The sequence below is a fragment of the Melitaea cinxia genome, chromosome 20, assembly GCF_905220565.1.
Source record: "Melitaea cinxia chromosome 20, ilMelCinx1.1, whole genome shotgun sequence".
Taxonomy (NCBI): Eukaryota; Metazoa; Arthropoda; class Insecta; order Lepidoptera; family Nymphalidae; genus Melitaea; species Melitaea cinxia.
The window spans coordinates 14428655-14451017 of NC_059413.1; the positions used below are offsets into that span (position 1 = coordinate 14428655).

A 22363-nucleotide genomic window follows, 5' to 3' on the forward strand; every position below is an offset into this window, starting at 1 on the left:
AAGTTCCAAGGTGGTTGTGGAACATTGTTATCCCTTAGTCGCCTCTTACGACACCCACACGAAGAGAGGGGGTGGCTAAATTCATTAAAAAAATATGCGGAATAAAATCTAGAATAGAATAAAATAGAATATACTCTACCACTCAGAAAAGATTTACATAAAACAGTTGTTTACACATAGAGCGTTAACAATACACAAAGGCGGTCTTATGTAGTAGCGATCTCTTCCAGACAACCTTCAGAAAGAGGAAAATATGTATTGAAAAGGTAGATGCAGCGGCGTAATTGTCTGTATTATTTCTAAATAAAACTTTGTGTGTGCAAATATGATGCATCTCTACTGAACGAATGACCTCGTTGTGTTTCTCGTAACGCCATCTATCGGAAGCTAATAAGGTTTATTTGATTCGTTTCATTGCCATTTGATATGGTATTATTCCTTTTCTTAGACTAGTAAGCCTTTTTTGTGCCTATTTAGACAGTCGATCTAAAGGAGTAAACTCCGGTCGTGCGTCGGAGGTGACACACAACCTTTTTTTACTTAACCCTAAACTTAACAATTTTCAATATAATAATAATAATTATTATTATTACAATAATAATAATAATAATAATCTTTATTGCACACCATTAAAAGATACAAACAAAAGTAGTATAATTAGAGGAACATGTACAAAGGCGGTCTTATCGCTAAAAGAGCGATTCCTTCCAGACAACCTTTGGGTATAGGACAGCGCATAATATTATTTATTATAATAATAACATAGTTGAAATAAAATTAGGTAGGTTCAATTGAAAACTACGTCAGTACGGATAGCGTAAAATCTCTATTCATTGCCTTTATAGGACAATAGAACTCGATAATTTACCCATCCCGTGTAATGCTAATAAACTTTTTAAATAAATTTAAATAAAAGCTGTATATTGCGCTTTATATATAGAAACTCTATTAATATATGAATAGTTATATATAGACGCCGCGTTGGCGCAACGGTCACAGCCATGGATTGTACCTGTTGCGCTGACGGTTGCGGGTTCGATCCTCGCAAATGACAAACATTTTTATTGGCCATACAGGTGTTTGCCGTGGTCTGGGTGTTTGTGCAGTCCTTGTGGGTTTCCCCAAAGTGCCTCGGAGAGCACGTTAAGCCGTCGGTCTCGGTTATTATCATGTAGACCTGATGGCAATCGTTACTCATAGTAGGGAATATATCCGCCAACCCGCATTGGAGCAGCGTGGTGGATTAAGCTCTGATCCTTCTCCTACATGGGGAAAGAGGCCTATGCCCAGGCTGAAGCGTATATAAAAAGAAGTATAAAAGATTTTTCTCCCATAAACGTACATGTATATAAGACAAAATAAAAAATAAAGAGGCCTTGTTAGATTATTTTCACTTATTTTTATACTGGAACCAGTAATAATGTGCACTTATTTTTTGCGTGAAAAACTAGAGTATCTTTATGATATAAATCTAAATATAGAAAAAAAAGAATGTTGTGGTTTTATGAAACCACAATGCAAGTGCAACATTTGTTTTTTGATACATATATGTGTAACTTATGTAAAACCTCAACTGGATTTATACTGCTGACAAAATACTTAAAAGTGACTCTTAAACAATTGTCAATACATCATTTACTAAGATAAGAGATAGGTAGAAAGTAAATGTGCAATCAGCGCACGTAATATCGAAGATTCGTCGAACTAATGGAACTAATCTATGGTTGAAAGTTAATTTCACGAATGGCTACAGAAATCAAGTTAAATCGAATGTAAAGAGGATTTATGGACACCAAGCATGTACTCTGGTACTGCCGTGCAAATTGAAAAAAAAAATCATTTATTTTTGAAATAAAAAAAAAATCAGTGTGTATGTATGTACATATTAATAATTCAAATTATGACAAAGAGAGAGAGAAAATGTGTGCTTACACCTCTCACTCTTGCCCCTACAGTAATAGGTATACGAAACGTAAATCTCTCTCTCAACTTCCATTCGCCTCACCCGATGACACTTTTCGTAACGCTCTCATCACGCATTCAGCAGACTACTCGTGGGTAAGCAAGGAAGTTTTACTTCAAAAAGACCAGTTTAGTTAGTTAAAAGAAACGTTACAATTATTTTCTTTTTTCAATCTTATCGACACAGCAAAGACTGAGCTTCGTAACGTATGGTAAAACAATTATTTTTTTTTCTCCTCATACATTGACTGAGGTATCAAAACAACGGACTTCAATATTCGGTTATAAAAACATAAAAGTTATTTGTTTAAATGGAATATTACATCTATACTATTATTTTTTTATTATTTTCAGGACGAGGTTTTGTATGACAGAATTTTTTTAAAAATATTCGTTTTTCAAAAAAAATTAGACATGAAAGAAATTTGTAGAAGAAGAAAAATAGTACGAAGTTCGCTGATAGGTTATAAAAGTGTTACGTTGGCCCGAAATATTTTAATGAATAGATAATTTGGTTATTTCAGTTAAAATATTTATACACAAAAGATTTTGGTAAGTCTTTAGATTAAGGCCCGTTGAATAAAAAAAATTTAACCTAACCTATCTAAGCTCAAAATTTGACCGTTTATCGGCATAATTTTGTTACAAAAAAAAAAATAACCTAACCTATCTAACTTCAAAATTTGACCATTTATTGGCATAATTTTGTTACAAAATTAATTCGACGGGTCTTAATCTAATGACTAGCCAAGATTTTTGTTAAAACAAATATAAATCACACATTAGGTAGGATACGTTTCACTTCTATTACGTAGCAAAAAAGCCTTAGAAAGTACATAAACTTTCGACTTACGTTTCTGCGAAAACCTACAAAATAATTAGAATATCCTTAAAAAAGTTTTTGAGACAAGAAAACGTGACTTATTTAGCAATATTTAAATGAGGAACAAAATTTTTTGAACTCTCAAAATAAGCCATACAAAGGAAAACTTTTGTTTTCTTTGTAATAACAATACGAAAACGTAAAAAAAAATAATTATAAGTATTAACAATAGTGATTTATTTTATTTTTACTTTCAAATAATTTAAAATTTAAAGGCCTTTTTCACTAGGAGACGAACAAGTACTAAGGTGTGTAGGTATGTTTAATTGGCTAGAAAGCAAGTGACCATTTTTTTATTACATTATTTTGTATTATATACAACCAACGTGTAAGTGAATTTTTACGTAATATTTTCCTTAATGGGATTGGATCCAATACACTTTTTTAATATATCTCAAGGCTCATATAAATTTTGTCAAATATTTCCACCCTGAGGGTAAACAATAATAGATCATTAAATTCTGGTAATATGTATTTCTTGATCTATATGACCTATTTCCCTTGATCATAACATATCTGAAATCGACTTTACCGATTGCATTTTTTTTGTGCTTTCTAATATATTCTAAACTGTCTTATAAAATTAAAAATTAAGGTTATTTAGTACTTTACTCGTTTGAGAGTTCGCAAGACAAAATAAAAGTCTTTTGGGTCAGCAAGTGATACATAGTTTATTAAGCACTAGCTTTTTTATATCAACAAAATCCACGGGCTCTTAGTTGTCCATGCCATTTCACTCATCATCATCACTTCAGCCTATCGCAGTCACCTGCTGGACAAAGGCATCCACAAGTTCACGCTAAAAATGCCGTGAACTCACGTGCTTTGCCCATTGTCACCACGCTGGGCAGGCGGGTTGGTGACCGCAGGGCTGGCTTTGTCGCACCGAAGACGCTGCTGCCCACCTTCGACCTGTGTATTTCAAAACCAGCAGTTGGATGGTTATCTCGCCATCGGTCGGCTTTTTAAGTTCTAAGGTGGTAGTGGAACTGTGTTATCCCTTAGTCGCCCCTTACGACACCCACAGAAAGAGAGGGAGTTATATTATGTACTGTCTTAACTACACAGCATTATTTAGAAAAATTGCAGTGAAATCCGAGGTAGCAACCAGGTTTTTCTAGTCATTAAAACTTATTAATGAATAAGTTTCCCTATTTCCATACATATCTTCATGCGATAAAAGAAAATTTGTAAAATTATAATAGAGTCGAGTTACATTGTTCATATTGCTATGACACTGCGGCACGCCGCCGGGAGTCAGATTTGGGCCTCGTGAAAAACACAAGCGAATGGTGCTACGAATTTGTTAACCATATATTTTTTTGTCTTTCAGACACTCGGCAGTCGATGTCGTGGGTGACGCAAAAAGGGACCATGATAGTACAAAGCGATGGCAACCGTCCGACCAAGACAGGTACTCCTTCCTAATATTTTTTTATGCAACTAAGTTGCCAAACAAACGTACGATGGTAAAACCTGATGGTAAAAGATTACCGTAGCTTATACACGTCTACAACACTAGAAACATCGCAAGTATAGCATAGCTCTGGTCACCTTACTCACCAACAGGAACTCAACACTGCTTGAAAGCAGTATTATTTAGCTGTGATCTTCTGTAAGGTCGAGGTACTTCACCCGTTGGGCTGCTCTAGATTTTGATATTTCCTGCTACGCCCTACCTCAGTTATAAAACTATAATAAGTCTACATTTTTTAACCGACTTCAAAAAAAGGAGGAGGTTACTCAATTCGACCGTATATATTTTTTTTTTTTTTTTTTATGTATGTTCGGGGATAACTTCTTCGTTTATGAACCGATTTTGATAATTCTTTTTTTGTTGGAAAGGAGATATCCATAGTTTGGTACCATGATAAGGAAACCAGGATCTGATGACGGGATCCCAGAGAAATCGAGGGAAACTTTCAAAAATTGTAAGGGTGACTAGTAAATTTAATCATGTTTTCATTAAGTACTATAAAGCACTACTTTTTAATAAAGGTCTAGAGTCGATCTGATGATGGAGAAGAAAGATAGTAGAGGGAACTCCTCAACAATTTATAGCAATTACCTGGTTTTTGAACTTAATTCGTTTCTATTGATGAGAACTTTGCACCTGTATGAGTTATAAGTGCCATTACAGTCTGATGATGGAGACAAAAGATAGTCGAGGGAACTCTTTAACGATTTATAGCAATTACCTGCTGTTTGAACTTAATTCGTTTCTATTGATGAGAACTTTGCATATATATGAGTTATAAGTGCCATTTCAGTCTAATGATGGAGACGAAAGATAGTCGAGGGAACTCTTCAACGACTTATAGCAATTACCTGCTGTGTGATCATCTGTGTCGCAGGACCAGGTTTGATGATGGAGCCCATAAACACTCGAGGGAATTTTTCAACAATTTACAGCAGTTACCTTTTGCTGTTTGACGACCGCTTTGATATAATGGTGCATGTGCCGTGTCGGCGGCGCCTAAACACCGACGGTCGCGGGTTCTATTCCCGCTCGGAGTGGATATTTATGTTTATACAAATATTTATTTTCGGTCTAGTTGTTAATCCTTGTGGTTCTCCCAACCTAGCCTCAGAGAACACGTTAGGCTGTCAGTCCCGGTTGTTATTACGTAAACCTGATAGCGAACTTTACTCATAGTATGTCGACGCGTTAGCGCAGCGGTCACAGCACCGGCTGTTGCGCTGGCGTTAGTGGGTTCAATCTCCGCGCACGACAGGTATTTGAATTGGCCATATAGATGTTTGTCATGATCTGGGTGTTTGTACTTGTGTATTGTGTATGTTTCCGGTCCCCCGACACAAGAGAAAAAGCATCCTTGTTAGGTCTACCCATCACTAAAAATTGTAAAATAAAATAATTTTTAACAAAAAAAAACCGACTTCAAACAGGAAACTAAAAAGTGAAAAATAAATTTACTTAGTACAAAGTAATTCGTATTTTTAACCGACTTCCAAAAAAGGAGGAGGTTCTCAATTCGACTGTATTTTTTTTTTTTTTTTTTTTTTTTTTTTATGTATGTTACATCAGAACTTTTGCCCGTGTGGACCGATTTCGACAAATTTTGTTTTAATCGAAAGGTGGTGTGTGCCAATTGGTCCCATTTAAATTTATTTGAGATCTAACAACTACTTTTCGAGTTATATCTAATAATGTGTTTTTACTTGACGCTTTTTTCGTCGACCTACGTTGTATTATACCGCATAACTTTCTACTGGATTTACCGATTTTGATAATTCTTTTTTTGTTAGAAAGGGGATATCCCTAGTTTGGTACCGTGATAAGAAAACTAGGATCTGATGATGGGATCCCAGAGGAATTGAGGGAAACTCTCGAAAATCCGTAATAACTTTTTACTGGGTGTACCGATTTTGATAATTTTTAATTTAATCGAAAGCTGATGTTTATCATGTGGTCACATATAAATTTTATTGAGATCTGATAACTACTTTTTGAGTAATCTTTAATAACGCGTAGTTGCTTGACTATTTTTTCGTCGATCTACGTTGTATTACTTGTCGATGTAATTGAAGTCGGTTTTTTTTTCGTTTGCGAGCAAACACAATTATGATTTAGTTAATCAGAAATGATTAAATAAATATTTTATAATTTTGAAGTTGGTGCCAAGTAAATACAATACAAATACAACCTGGCTACAATAACAAATACAAACAACATACACACAACAAACAAGTACAAAAAATATTATTAGATATGTCAAAACAATAACAGAATAATAACAGTATTCAACCTAATAGTCAATGAAACAAATTATGAAAGAAAACTGAGTACAACTTACGAGTAGATACTAGAGTAGTTATTGTTTTACTTGGCACCGACTTCAAAATTATAAAATATTTATTTAATCATTTCTGATTAACTAAATCAAAATACGAATTACTTTGTACTAAGTAAATTTATTTTTCACTTTTTAGTTTCCTGTTTGAAGTCGGTTTTTTTTTGTTAAAAATTATTAAAATATACGCTGATGCCAAATACAACTGTCTAGTACCTCGAGAAGGAAACAGCAAACAATCTAATGGATAGATCAGCAACGCTATGAGTGTAACATATTTACCTTGAAACCCGTAAAAGGACCCCATAATACGTACGAATAGAGTATGTACTTAAAAGATAGAAAAAAATCCAGTAAACTCGAAAAGGGTAAAGTTACATGTAAGCTTGTAATAAAATCTTCTTAACGTGGTCATCTCTTGCCCAAATAATGTTCTTTTACGAGAACAAGTAGACCTTTTTCTTCATTTGTTTCTCTTTATTAAAATAGAGATGAATGTTTTTTTTACCCCAACTCATCAAAACTAGTGTTGAACTTTAGGTTTAACGCTCTCGTATTGTCTAATGGACTCTTGAAAAAAGGTTTCGCTGTACAAATAGGTACCAAAATCAAAATCAAAATCAAAAACAGCTTTATTCAAATAGGCTCCAAGAGCGCTTTCGCATCGTCATTTTACAAATTAAAACTTTAAAAATCAATTATTAGGTATATTTGTAGAAGTAAAGCTACCACCGATTCGGAATGTACCATCTGTGATGCATTTTAATTGTACATATTTTTTTACATACTGACTAATTTAACTGAAGTAGCGCACAGCAGGAAATATACAGGTCAAAATGTGGAGTCTGAGCACGGAAGGACCCCGACCTTACAGAAGATGACAGCGAAATAATACTACTTTCAAACAGTATTGTCTGCCTGTGATGAGTAAGGTGACCAGAGCTCTTGGGAGTATTGGGGGTAGGTTCAGCTACACACTGACAATGCTATGGTGTTTCCTGTTGTGCCATACTTCATTTACATTACCTAGAATTCAAGTTATCTATCGATATTACAATTTTGAAGAAGTCATTAGCTTATAACAACAAATCAATAACAAGTCATAATAACTCACAGCTCACATTTACTCCAAGGTTCAATCAAAAATGACATATTTATGAATTATGTATGAACTTATCATTTAACCGCCCACAGGCCGATTTGGATATAGATTAAAATAAACCGTATCAGAGGGCGTGATCTTGTTGTGACCTACATCCAACTAGCTATCGACTACGCTTTAACTTATTATAGAAACGTTAGGCATGAGGAACTTTATTTTTCATTTATTCAATAAAACTTATATTTACCTACGAGTATTTCGGTTAGTGCCGACCTATATTATTTTTATTTGCTGTGTGGCTACGGCACTAAAGAATTTAGCCACCCCCTCTCTTCCCGTGGGTGTCGTAAGAGGCGACTAAGGGATAACAAGGTTCCACAACCACCTTGGAACTTAAGAAGCCGACCGATGGCGGGATAACCATCCAACTGCTGGCTTTGAAATACACAGGCCGAAGACGGGCAGCAGCGTCTTCGGTGCGACAAAGCCAGTACTGCGGTCACCAACCCGCCTGCCCAGCGTGGTGACTATGGGCAAAACACATGAGTTCACGTTATTTTTGGCATAAACTTGTGGAGGCCTATGTCCAGCAGTGGACTGTATAGGCTGTAATGATGATGATGATATTATTTTCCCATTTTGTCATGAGAACATTACTTAAGGGCCTGTTTCACTAGTTTTGGACACAGGTTATCCTGCAGTTAAGCTACACAAATTCATTAACTGCAGGTGATGAAATATTCCATTATGGTCTGTTACGCCTCTCTTTCATTACAACTAGTAAATTCACAATTACCAATATCCGCAAATAAACACGAACCCCATGGGGTAAACGAGTGTGCTTTAGACCCCATAACTGAAGTAAAACTACTTTAAAGACCCCTACACGAAACTTAACTCACTCTCTCTCTTTCTTTTTCTATCCTCTGTAACTTATATCTCTCTCAACTTGCGTTAGCATCGCCCGATCACTTTTCGTAACGCTCTCGTCACGAATTCACAAGCTTACTCCCCAAGTCAATCGTGCGTAAAAAAATTTACTTCTAAAATCCCACCACAAATTTTTATCTGTTCTATAACTTCCTATGTCAGATACCTTCAGTGGAGTAACAGGCTTTGTAGTCTCATGTTTGCTGTGTTGAGTTTTATGACCACCGCTATAATGAAATGTCTAATATACTAAAAGTTCATACATATATATAACCTTCCTTCATAAGGGAGAAGTTACTAAACAATGTACATTTACATAGAGATTACATCTTGTACGCTCTTTAATCTCATGAGGCACTTACAGCCGCTTAAAGAAAATTGGGGAACAGAACCAACAATAATGAATATGAAGATTTTGAAGCTAAGTATTTTACGCGACGTCGTGTTGGAGTAGTATCACGGTGATTGGCTGATGTTCTAGCGAACCTACGCTTGATACCCACAATACATCTCATAACAAATATTTGTATACACTATAAAAATATATGTCACGGACTGGTTCTTTGTATTTGTATATGTAAGGTTCCAGACCCCTGACACAGGATTCTTATCCTAGTGGGGTCTGACATTTAGCAATATAAATTTGTTTTGCTTTTTATAACTTTATGAAATAATCATATATACTTACAAATACATACGTTCATACAAGTCTATTTGTCATTAAAGAAAATTATTTTCTTCAGGTTGTCAGCATACCCAACATCCACTGATCGATCCTCACTCTTGCGGTCTCATGCAGCAAAATCAGCAGAATGCAGCGGCCAGGGTTCCCCCAAAGCCAGGCGGATACCGAGGGAATCCAGGAGGGTATCACTTGCACAGGCTTCTGGTTATGTCCAGCTTAATCAATACAGACTCCTGGAGCCTATTGGACAGGTAACCGTTATAGCATTTTTTACTTGTATTAAATGAAAATCTGAAAATAAAGTTCAACATATTTTTTTTAATTTATATATGACATATCTATCGTATATACCGTGTGCCTGTTATTTGTACAAATGTTGCCTTATAGACAGGTTGTCTGTAAAAAAATCACTATCAGTGATAAGACCGCTTTTGCACTTTATACAGTGTGTTTTTTTTTTCCTTTGTTTCTTTTTGACGTTCTTATAAATGTGCAATAAAATATAAATAAATAAATAAATACCTGTTTAGCAAAACTTAAATAACGTAAAATCAATAATTTGGTATACAAAAAATTAAAAATCAAAGATTGATCTTACTGTAATTAAAGTGTCCAGTATCTAGCAATAAATGGAAATAGACTGATGAAAAACGAGTGCTCTTTAGATCACACGACTGAAGTTAAACTTTTTTAACAATAGGCCTGCACAATGGGCCTGCACTGTGTCTTAGATATACGAAACGTAACTGGCTATTAGAGAAACAGAGAAAGAAAATGTGTGCTCGCACCTCTCTCTCTTGCTTGCTACTTTTCGTAACGCTCTCGTAACGCTCTCGTCACGTATTCACTAGCTCACTCCCTAAGTCAAGCGTGCGTAAAAAGGGTTTCACTTCAAAAGTTAAAGAGAAATGACAGGTTGGGTAACATAAACTAATTATCCTAATTCCACTTGCTAAAAGCCGTAGGTAAAATAATCGTATAAAAGTCAAAAGATTCGTTATTCCATTTGTATTTGTATTTTTGTTTCTTTATATTGTTTTGTTCTTCTGTAACATAAATTTATATTCCCGAAACGGCAAAGAACAATCAACGATAAAAAAAAACATTATGTTTATTGTTGGACAAAGAAAGCAAATGATATTATCTTGAAAAATTTTTGTCGGACAATTCTCATTATTTCTCGGAAATTTGAGTTTACATGTAACTTTTAGAAGTTCTGTTTTTTATTTGTTTTTATATTTTTTTTCATATCAAAAGAAAGTAAAAGGCGAACATCCAATTACTGATTTTCCCTTTTATATCTCAATCTCAATCAATTGAATATGTCCGCCAACTCACATGAAGCAGCGTGATGGATTAAACTCAGATCCGTCTTCTACATGGGGAAAGAGGCCTATGCCCAGCAATGTTCTTATATAGTACATACGTTTAAGACCGTGACTAAAACTGCAACTCATTATCACAAAGAAGTTTTGTTCAGTACACGTTCCAAAAAAAAGGAAAGTCAATCGAAATTAATTTTAAAACTTTCAATGAATCGATAATTTAATTTAATTTTGCATCCTATAAATCAAAGAATACAAGAAAAACCGATCGATCATAGTTGCCCAAACTATAATAGACAACTAAGGGATGAGATGAAAACTAAGGCGTGATAAATTTCAAGCGATATTGAAAATACTTCAACACTGGAACACTAATACTACAATAAAGGCTCTGATTGGCTAAGACCAACAAATTTCTAACTACTTGAAAATTCGTCCTTTGATAATTTATTGTTTGTTGATGATGTAAGACAATAGGGAAAACGAAGGAAAATTCTGAAAATTATTTAGGTGGTAATTTGTAGTAGAAAAACAGGTTTTCTTAACAAATTAAGGTAGCTAGCGTTAACAAGATGTTACAGAATAGAACGTTGCGTGCAAAATTAGATTACTTTTCCGGATGAACAAAAATACTACCGTAAGTAAATCATCTGGACTCCTAGATATCCCTCTATTTGACATAGCTCTCCACTTCTATATATTACAATGGTATCTCTATAATATAAAAATGAGTCGCTGAATGTGTTGCTAAGCGCAAAACTCGAGAACAGTTGGACCGATTTCGCTAATTCTTTTTTTTTAAATATTCCTTGAAGTACGAGGATGGTTCTTACGGAGAGAAAAATTCTAAAAAAAAATTTAAATTTCCTGAAAAAGTCTAAAAACAACACTTTTCTATACTCCCATACAAAAGATTTGTGATAATACTTAAAAGTCAATTTGAACTTTAATACCATACGATAAAGTTTGTGTTAGGCGATACGAAGTTCGCCGGGTCAGCTAGTATTAAATAAATTTCATGGCTAAATACAAATGTATTAAGAAGTCATAGACAAGAAGTAGAAAACCTACCTCATTGAAATCCTAATTAACATTATAACTGTTTTTACATTGGATTGTTTTGACTTTGAATACATGTGTATTATAGTACCACGAAAAAAATAAAATAAGTAGCTGCAGTAAACAATTGCAATAAAACTTGATACACAACTAACTGAAGATCCAGAACAACATACAGGAAACTCTTTACCCTAACATTCAAATTAAATCAGCTGAGAAAACTGACACGCAGATAGTTAATAAAGGAAACAAATATTTTAACTAGTTGTGCTCTGCGTTTTCTTACGCAATAATTTAAGGAAAATAAAACATATAGCCTTTCTGGGTACTGCTATTCAACGCAAAAAAAAAAATTCAATTGGAACTAGTAATTCCAAATATTTGTGTGTTTAAACAAATAAACGAACTTTTTAGCTTTATATTATTAGTATAGCTAACTATCTTTTTCAGGGTTCCTACGGCATCGTCAAGTTAGCGTACAGCGAAGAAGATGACACTCATTATGTAAGTTCATAACATTCTATCTTTTTCTTAAATCCTTTTCAGATGTACATTTTATATTATAAAATAAGACTGAAATACCTTGAGTTTTTTTTTATATATATATTTTATTTTGGAATAAGGTCCCTTAAACTAAGTCTAATAACTCAATTATGTCAATCCTCATTTTAGTTTGGCAATGTACTATGAAGTTTTGGAGTAAAAATCAGATTATCGAGTTTTTCTTAACAGAATAACGGTTTTTAGGTAAAAATAATGATTTAGTGCAGAGACGGCTCGTGATGTTTTTTGATGGTGGTTCAAAAATAAACGAAAAACTAAACTTCACTATTTATTTTATTTGTACAGGAAATCTATTCGCCGGTCTTTTTGACGAGCGGAGGCATCTATTATTTTCTTGGGAAAATCAGATGTAGAATTAATTAAGCGTTTTTCTATGCTTATCATACATAATGCATTGACACCATCCATGCAGATTCATCACCACTGTCGGCGCTCGCTCCAAACACCAGACACGGAAAACCAAATAATTTATTGCTATCTTCACATCTTCACAACCAAGGGGTTTAGAAATATTGTTCAGATTTTAAAACACGCGCAAAAGGTTTAGCTTTCGTACTACAACTTCAGTTTAAGACGCATTTCGAGAGTCTCTTCACGCTATATTAAAAGATACACCGTATTGTTCTATTTTTAACAAAAAATGTCGCACACGAACTATTTTTTTAATACTTATTTAAAAGAAAAACTGCTAAATAACTGACGAAGCCGATACGTTTTTTATATACATAAGAACGGCAACAGCGCACAGGCAAGGGACTTTCCTTTGCGCTGTTGCCAACCTACGTTATGGCAACGTTGGGTGTGAGCGGTGTCCCAGATTAGGCTGATTTCTCATACGAATTTTGTCGTGGTGGCGTAGCTAACACATACGCTACCTTGAATCCCGATATTCCCACGGGATCGCAAATTACGCGGGTGACTCCACCTGGCGCCAGTACACCATAATGAAGCGTAGCAAATTGATACATCTAAAGAAAGGAACAAAGACGGTCTTATCGCTAAAAACGATTTCTTTCAATAACTTTTCACACACGGCAGAAGTGAAACTTCTATCGACGATGATAATTGTCTCTTGACAAAAGTCGTAAGCGCCATGCAAAACGCGCCGCTGACGCGTTTTGAGCAATAATGCTATCTTATTATCTCCTATACATTTATATTCTAGTTTCAAGTCACAAATATTCTAAAGTTTCACTTCAAAATTTGGTCGTCACAGTCGAAAATTCTCGTATTATTAAAATAAATTATTAAGATTCTTTCAATAGCTTATAAAACTAATGTCTTACATTGTTAATTTCGAACTGGCTCCACAATGAGCTTCACGAAATTGTAATTGTAATATTTGCTCCTGCAAATATTCGTACTTCTGAAACAATATTTACTTTAGTTCAGTCAACGCAGAATTAATTTCAAATATCAATACATAGTTTGGAATTGCTTGTTATTTAACTGAAATAGCTTGAAACTATTTATATATAATTGAAACGAAAATGTTAGTTTCGCTTCAGCCTGTAATATCCCACTGCTGGGCATAAGCCTCTTTCCCCGTGTAGGACAAGAATCAGGTATGATAACAACTGAGACCGACGGCTTAGCGTGCTCTCCGAGACACGATGGGGATACCCACAAGGACTGCACAAACACCCAGACCACGGCAAACATCTATATAGGCCAATACAAAGGCAGCGAACATATATTATACTATATTTTCTATTAAAAATTAACATATATTATCAAAGATATTATTAGCAATTATGTAAATTGATCTGCGGCTGAGTTTACGGCGAGCGATCAAAAACTGTTTACTTGTGTATAACTAATTGATCCACAGAGACGAGATAATTCATTGAACACACAACGTCATTATAATTTTGAATACACTATACAATGAAAACCCTAAAGCCTTGGACAAATTTTGAATGAACCCATTATTCTCATTTAGGCTTCTATGAAACAAAAGAACAGTCCTTTGTCTGAAGGTTCTTAATAATTTTTAAAGTATAAAAGTGTTTAAAATAATATCAAATATTCCCTTTGATGCTCGTTGAATTCGAAGTGAACTTGCCATGAATGTCCATGAAATTCACAGAAAATGTAGCAAAAGGAGAAATTTGAAAACAATGCGCACATCTGTAATGATAATGAGCTCCACAATCACTTGCTACTGAAATTTTTTCCCGTTCGAAACGAGAAACCGTAGCGTTGTTTTTTGCCTGGGTTCACCGAACATTTGCCGCCCTTACAAATTAATTTAATTTAATAAAAAATTAATTTAACACACTTATTGCGAGTATATTTTTCATTATATTCTTCACTTCAAAAAAGGAGAAGGTTCTTAATTCTACTGTATTATTATGTGTGTTATTTCCACGGTACCCCGCACGCTACGCCACTGCTAGAACTTAATTATATGTCTGGCAAATGGTTGTTCTATTTCAATTATCTCCAAGTTTATCAGTAATCTATTAATCTGACGTGATATAATTAGCTTCCTTCGTAAAACCTTATAGAATAATTGATCTACTTCTAAGTTCTTTTGTTGTTTATTTTAGAATACAGAACGAGCAACGCAAAGCGATAACTCAATAGTAGATTATATTGTTACACCCAGTGAAAAGGTATACAGTATTACACAAAGTAGGTCGACGAAAAAATAGTCAAGTAACGCATTATTAGATATAACTCGAAAAGTACTTGTCAGATCGCAATTAAGCACATGACATGACCTTTCGATTAAAAAAAATTGTCGAAATCGATTCCAATCAAAAATTCTGAGGTAAAAAACATAAAATAAAATTTAAAAAATAAATAAAATCGAATTGAAAACCATCTCCTTTTTGGAAGTCGTTTAAAAATGGACTATAATAGTGGGATAGCGCCCCCGATATCCAACTATCATTAAGAATTTCCTCGGTAACTCTAATGACCTTATTATTGATCGCGAACTCTCTTCCTGATATTCGGATACTTTACAACAACAATGTCAAAATCCGATTTCCGAAAAAGTTGTTTCATTATAAAAAAATTAAATTTATTTGTTGCTCTATCTGTTTGTCCCAATCACCATAGCTGGATGTGGACGGAACTTTATTGATAGTTGTGATTAAAAGAATTAGGCATTTTTCATTTTACGAAAATATAAGGGAGGCAAAAAAACCTTTATTCGATGTTCCACGATTTTGATATTATAATCATTTTGATCAACTTATAATTAGGAAGACTAAAGAAGAGAAGTCACTGGTTAAATTTTTCCCGTATGATTTACCCAATACTAAACAAGCAAATAATGCACAATTCTTGCTATCGCCTATCATTTAGCTATGATGTATTGATCCCGCCAGTTTAAAAAAATTTGATCCACTTACAATTATGAAAAATATTTTAGAGCAGAAACTCGAGCTGTTATGTTGTAACCGTTGTATTGTTTAGTTTTGGTTAAGCTTTATTATTATTTTACTGTCCAACCGGAGATAAGGAATCATTGCACAATACTTGCTATTGCTCGTCATTTCAAAAAAATTTCTTAAAATTAATGTGTTTTTGTAGGCGATGAAGATACTTTCGAAACGTAAGCTGATGCGGCGAGCCGGTCTTTTTGGTAGAGCTCCTCCTAGAAGACCAGGACCTGGTCCCCCTCCAGATCCATTGCAAAGGGTCTACCGCGAGATCGCCGTGCTGAAGAAACTGGATCATCCCAATGTTGTGAAGCTTATTGAAGTAAGAATTTGTTGTATGTATATTTGTAATATAGTATAATCTACCGCCGTTTTATATTTAATAGTTATCAACCGACTTGAAAATAGGAGAAAGTTCTCTATTCAACCGTATTTTTTGATGTGTGTTAACTCTTACCTTTTAACTTGGTGTACCAATTTGATGATTTTTTTTGTTCGAAAGCTAATAATTCCAGTTTTTTTATTTAATTAGATTGGCAAACAAGCGTACAGCTCACCTGATGGTAAGCGATTACCGTTGCTTATATACGTCTGCATCACCAAAGCGTCGCAAGCACGTTGCCGGCCCCCTCCCCAATTCCCCCACAGGAGCAGTTTGCAGTGTGGACTTATTTAAAATTTCATGACCTAAAGAGTATTATCTGAGTTATTGCTACTAATGCGAATTTAATTGACTAGTTTTTTGACTTCCTACGTTAAAGATGTTTTTTGATTGATGTGAATCGGTCCCGGTTGTTATCATGTACACCTGATAGCGATCGTTACTCATAGTAGGGAATATATCCGCCAACCCGCGTTGGAGCAGCGTCGTGGATTAAGCTCTGATCCTTCTCCTACACGGGGAAAGAGGCCTATGCTCAGAAAGTAATTATTAAATAGATATTCATTACTATTTGCTTTACGAAATATGTATAATATTTGGCCTGAACACACATATTTACTTGCTACACATATTTACTTTACGTGCTGTGTGGCTATGGCACTAAAGAATTTAGCCACCCCCTCTCTTCCCGTGGGTGTCGTAAGAGGCGACTAAGGGATAACAAGGTTCCACAACCACCTTGGAACTTAAGAAGCCGACCGATGGCGGGATAACCATCCAACTGCTGGCTTTGAAATACACAGGCCGAAGACGGGCAGCAGCGTCTTCGGAGCGACAAAGCCAGCCCTGCGGTCACCAACCCGCCTGCCCAGCGTGGTGACTATGGGCAACACACATGAGTTCACGTTATTTTTGGCGTAAACTTGTGGAGGCCTATGTCCAGCAGTGGACTGTATAGGCTGTAATGACACATATTTACTTACAAAATAAGAATTTACTGAATTTAATTAAATTAAACTTGTTCTTAATTAACAATTTTGAAATAAAAAAAAATATGGCATACGAGTACTATTAGAAAATAAAAACTTAAAACACAATTTCGAATTGAACAATTATATAAAGGGCCTTCTTAGTGATCAGCTGCTTATTGACCTCATTCTCATCGACCTATTTTGTATCTCATAGGTAATCAGGGTATAATTATGTATGTTTGTGTTTGATGTATGTATATTTATTTATTCCTGCGTTTGAGAAAATAAGCGGTCTGCATATTTTAGAACTTTTAACCAATATTAAACAGTATTTTTTGTGTGTATGTGTAAAATGAATAGAAAGCCCAATGCTTGTCATATGGTCCAATTTTAATTTAACTGAGATCTAAATAGTGCTTTTTGAGTTATTCATAACAATGCGTAATTAATTGTCTATTTACTGACTGCCTCTGTTGTGTTGCCTCCATTGTGTGTCGTATCTCTCTATTATTGTCGGTGTAATTTAAGTCAGTTTGTTTCGTTTGCGAGTAAACACAATTATTCGTTACAATTTGAATATTTATAGCTACAGTTCATACAATAGGTATACAATACTAATTTCACCTAGATACTTGTATGGTGATAAAATTATTAATAGAAGTTTAGGATTTCAGAGCTTATTATTAAAAGTGAATTATATGTCTTAGGTTTTAGACGACCCCGCAGAAGACCAGCTGTATCTCGTATTCCAGCTGTTAGAAGGAGGACCCGTGATTGATATTCCAACAGACAATCCTCTAAGTGAAGAAACAGCTAGGAAATATTTCAGAGACGCTCTGTTGGGTGTGGAGTATTGTAAGTATACATCCATATGCCTATTACTGCACGCGAAAATTAAAATCAATATGTAGACTTAAAAAGCACTATTGAATCGTCACTTTGAAATTTAGATGGCATTACAATTTGTAGTATACTCAGTTAGAAACGATATTTTAATAACAATTTTGTAACAAATCTATTTCTGTACGCAAAAGATATTTCGATAAAAATCAATTTTGAGAACTAATTGGTTAACTAATTGGTCCTGGAGCCAATATTTTTTTCTATTTTATCTTTATATGCTAGGCTTTAGATTAAGAATCTTCATTTTGAAGTTAAATAGGTTAGGGCTATGTTTTTGTTGTAACGAAATTATGTCGATAAACGGTCAAATTTTGAGCTTAGATAATTCGACGGTTCTTAATCTAAAGGCCTTTGTATCTACCTGCTATTTTTATATATTAGCGCGAATCATGCCAGAACCACAAAAATAAATTACGTCTTGTCTGTAAAAGAGAAGTGTTAATTGGGCGCAGACTCTAACTAAAAGTTCTCCATATTGATTCCCTCAGTACATTTCCAACGGATCGCACATCGAGACATCAAACCAGCTAATCTTCTACTGGGCGAGGGTAGAGTGCAAGTGGCAGACCTGGGAGCCTGCGGGGAGCTGGCAGGTGCTGGGAGGCTATCTGGAGCTGTTGGAACACCAGCGTTCAGAGCCCCTGAAGCTGTGGCGTCGGCTGATAAGTATATTGGGGAAGTGAGTCTAAATTTTATTTAACTTTCAGTATTATATAACGTATATATTATATATACGTAGTTTGACCATTTTTTGTGGTTATAAGCACTTCAACTTCTATCCCTTGTGTTCTGGTGGTTATAGTCCATAGCTAACCCACATAATCAATATGTATAAATCTTCAGGTTGCTGTCTTAAAATCTGATCTTCATCTGTTTAAGCATGTTTTAATATCATATAAAAAATCGACCGTTCCAGCGGGGATCGAACCTCCATCTCCGACTGACCGTGTCGGTGCTCTAGCCAATTAAGCTTTGGAACGATGTACCCGCTAGATCGAAATTTTCGATATGATGATTTTATATTCGTTTTTTTTTATATTCATTTGTTTATTTAGTAGGTTTACCAACAAAATTCACATTTTTACAATTTTAAACATAATTAATAGTACTTAATGACGTAATAAATTAAATGTATGCACAAAATGTATCAAAAATAAACTATAATCTGTTCACAAAGTATTTATTTATTTATTCTTAATGTACACAGAAACACAGACACATATAAAGAAAGATACAATACAAGATGTACAAAGGCGATCTTATCGCTAAATAGCGATTTCCTCCAGATAACCTTTGGCTACTGGACACGATACAGTAGCAGCGGTTAGAAGTGTGCACATATTAAGAAGGAAAAAATAATAATAAATAACTTATATAAAGTAATCAAACTTAAATTTTTTTAATACTATTTAGTGGAAAAAAAATCTCACCATCTCTGAAACGGTATTTAAAAAATTACAATTAGTCTTAAGAAAAGGTAAAATGTCTATTTTTACAACAAATTATTTATCTTAGCCTTTGTCACCTAATTTATTGTACCTATTACATATAAAAAACACGTACTATATTAATTTACATTCATGACACAACATTAAAATCCACAATCCAATTTATTTTTAATTTTATTAAACTTTAAGCATAAAAGCGCTTCCGCACGAATATAAAAGATTCGCTGTGAGCGCATTGTAAATTGCTTAATTTGAGCTACAAAAGCGCTTTATATAATTATGGCGTGTTTCGTTTTTCTGCACATTTCTAGAAAATAAATGGCGCAACTTATTAAGTTGGGAACTTGTTACGGTCGAGTTAACGTCTTCATCTCGTAGTAAATAGGTAAAGGCACATAAAAATACCTATAAAAAGCAATTATGTGAATACACGTGTTCATTTTTGTTTTAGTACATACTCGTTGGTATGTGGTAATGTTGTCAAAAAATAAAGAAATAATTTTACAAAATTTTTTCAAATAACAATTTTTTTTTAATATTGGTAACATTTTAAAATACAATCTGTTTTAATTTAATTTTAATAAATGTATAGTAACATTATAAAGTGGAAAAATTTGTATGTTTGTACGTTTCATTAATGCAAAGAAAAAGCTGAAAAACTAGGTACTTTACTAATTTTAAAGAATTCTTTCGCCAAAATAATGATAGTATATTTATTATCTACGGTTAAATGAAACAGCTAAAACATTTTGATAACTACTCGTTAAATCTCTGTCAAAATAAATGTGACCATACAATATGCACAGGCTTCCAAATAAAAAAGGATTCATAAAAATCTCTGCACCGAGAAAAAACTACTACTAGGTAAACTACTAGGTAACACAAATAAAAATAACACGAGAATTGAGAACCTCGTCTTTTTAACTGACCCCCAAAAAAAAGGAGGTTCTTCATTCGACTGTACTATTTTATGTATGTTACCTCAGAACTTTTGACTGATTGACTGTGGTGTGGTATTATATCGCATAACTATTGATTCGGTGGGCTGATTTCGATGATTTTTTTTTTAATCAAAAGGTGTTCCATGTCATGGGTTTATATTGTCGAAAGTTCAAAATATCAGAAGTTTATATAATTTTTAAATTGTAAATATCAAAAATGATAAAACAGTAGTTGTACTTGACGGTACCAAGCGAATAAACATCTCCACGAGACTACTCCAGCGTATCACTCACTTCGGCCAAGATGTCATTTATAGTGTACGACATAAATGTCTTCGCTCGCAAACGAAAAACAACCGAATTCAATTACATTAAAATCGAGGCCATGTTCTGAGGTAAAGGGCTAGGATTTTTTTTCTCGTGTAACGTGAACAGCTACAATTACAGAACCCTCTATTTGAAGGAACGCAGCTAGGCGTCGAACAATCTATATGTACCTGGGTTTTTTTAGTCACATGTATCACATGTGTGTGCGATAAAAATTACCACTTCAATATTACTTTTTTAATATTTAATATCTGCATTTATCTTGCTATTTTGTATAAAAAAAAAGTTAAATAAAAATTGCTTGTCTGTAAAGTTCGTTTACGGGTAATAGTTTAGCGTGACAACGTCATAACAAAACGTCTCCTCGGACGCATAGGCCAATCGAGTGGAAGAGAGAACGGGACAATGAGCGCAACGCTACAATGTGTCATCCTTTTTCGTGCATGCATGCGGCATACATCGATCTATTAGACGTTGTCACGTTAAAAAAGACACACAATAATGCCCTCGATACGATTATTTATCGTACGTTATAAAAAGTATAAAAGACCGCATCATATGAACTTTGATCAAATACATTACCGGACTTGTTTCACTACGAAACCGTCTTATATTGAAATTGATTCGTGTTAGAGTTTTGTTGGAGAAAATACATTTGTTGAAAGATCTCACCGATTCACTGATTCAGAGCATATGAGTAAAGTTATTTAGTCGTTATTCGGTTTTCTTTTTAATCGCCATAACAAAAGGAGGAGGCTTCTCAATTCGACTGTATATACATATTTTATTTTGTGTGTGTGAAATAACTTCGTCGCTTATGAATCGATTTTGATGGTTCTCTTTTTGTCAGAAAGGAGATATCCTATGATAAGGAAACCAGGATTTGATGACGGAATCCTAAAGAAATCGAGCGGAACCTTCGAAAATCGTAATGACGACTAATGCCTTTGTAAAATTTTTTCGTCTATTTATTACTTGGCGATGTAATTGAAGTTGGTTTTTTTTCGTTTGCTAGCAAACACAATTATTATTTTTGATTCAGCCTGTAATATTCCACAGCTGGACAAAGGCCTCTCCTTCCATGTAGGAGAAGAAGGAACTTAAGTTATGGATTACTATCAAAGATATATTAACAATTTTTATAAAAATGTCTATTAAGATGCTTGGTAAAGTCCTAGGGTCCTAGTACTAGATTCATATTAACTAAAATATTTTTAAAACTAGCTTTTACTCGCGGCTTCGCGCCCATGGATTTTTTTTTAATAAAAATGATCCTATGTTACTTCTATAACCTCCAAGAATATGTCTACAAAGTTTCATGATGATTGGTTGAGTAGTTTTCGCGTGAAAGCGTAGCAAACAAAGTTACATTCGCATTTATAATATTAGTAGGGATTAGGGATCAGAGATTAGGGATTAGGGGTTAGGGATAACGTAAATGTCTGTCCTGTTCATTATTTAGTACACTTTAAATGAAGCTCAATTTGCTCAAAATGTACATAGCACAGAATGTCTCTCGAGATGCAGCTTCCATCCTGATGTAACTTTACGTAGTTGTAGCGTAGTATTAAATTATCTATTCCCATGTAGTGTTGCAAAATTATTAAATTGTAAATATAATGGACGTGTAAAATACCTTAACTTACCAGGTTTTTTTTTTTGGGATACTATAAT

At 34.2% G+C, this 22363-nt stretch overlaps 1 protein-coding gene across 1 annotated transcript in view; it reads left to right on the forward strand.

Annotated features, from left to right (window-relative positions):
- Nucleotides 1-22363, forward strand: part of LOC123663305 (calcium/calmodulin-dependent protein kinase kinase 1) — a 30752-nt gene that overhangs the window by 340 nt on the left and 8049 nt on the right. Inside the window, exons 2-7 of the mRNA XM_045597993.1 lie at nt 4179-4259; nt 9433-9625; nt 12209-12262; nt 15869-16039; nt 17778-17925; nt 18462-18652. Of these exons, the coding sequence (XP_045453949.1) occupies nt 4179-4259; nt 9433-9625; nt 12209-12262; nt 15869-16039; nt 17778-17925; nt 18462-18652 (838 nt within the window). The remainder of the gene's footprint in view (nt 1-4178; nt 4260-9432; nt 9626-12208; nt 12263-15868; nt 16040-17777; nt 17926-18461; nt 18653-22363) is intronic.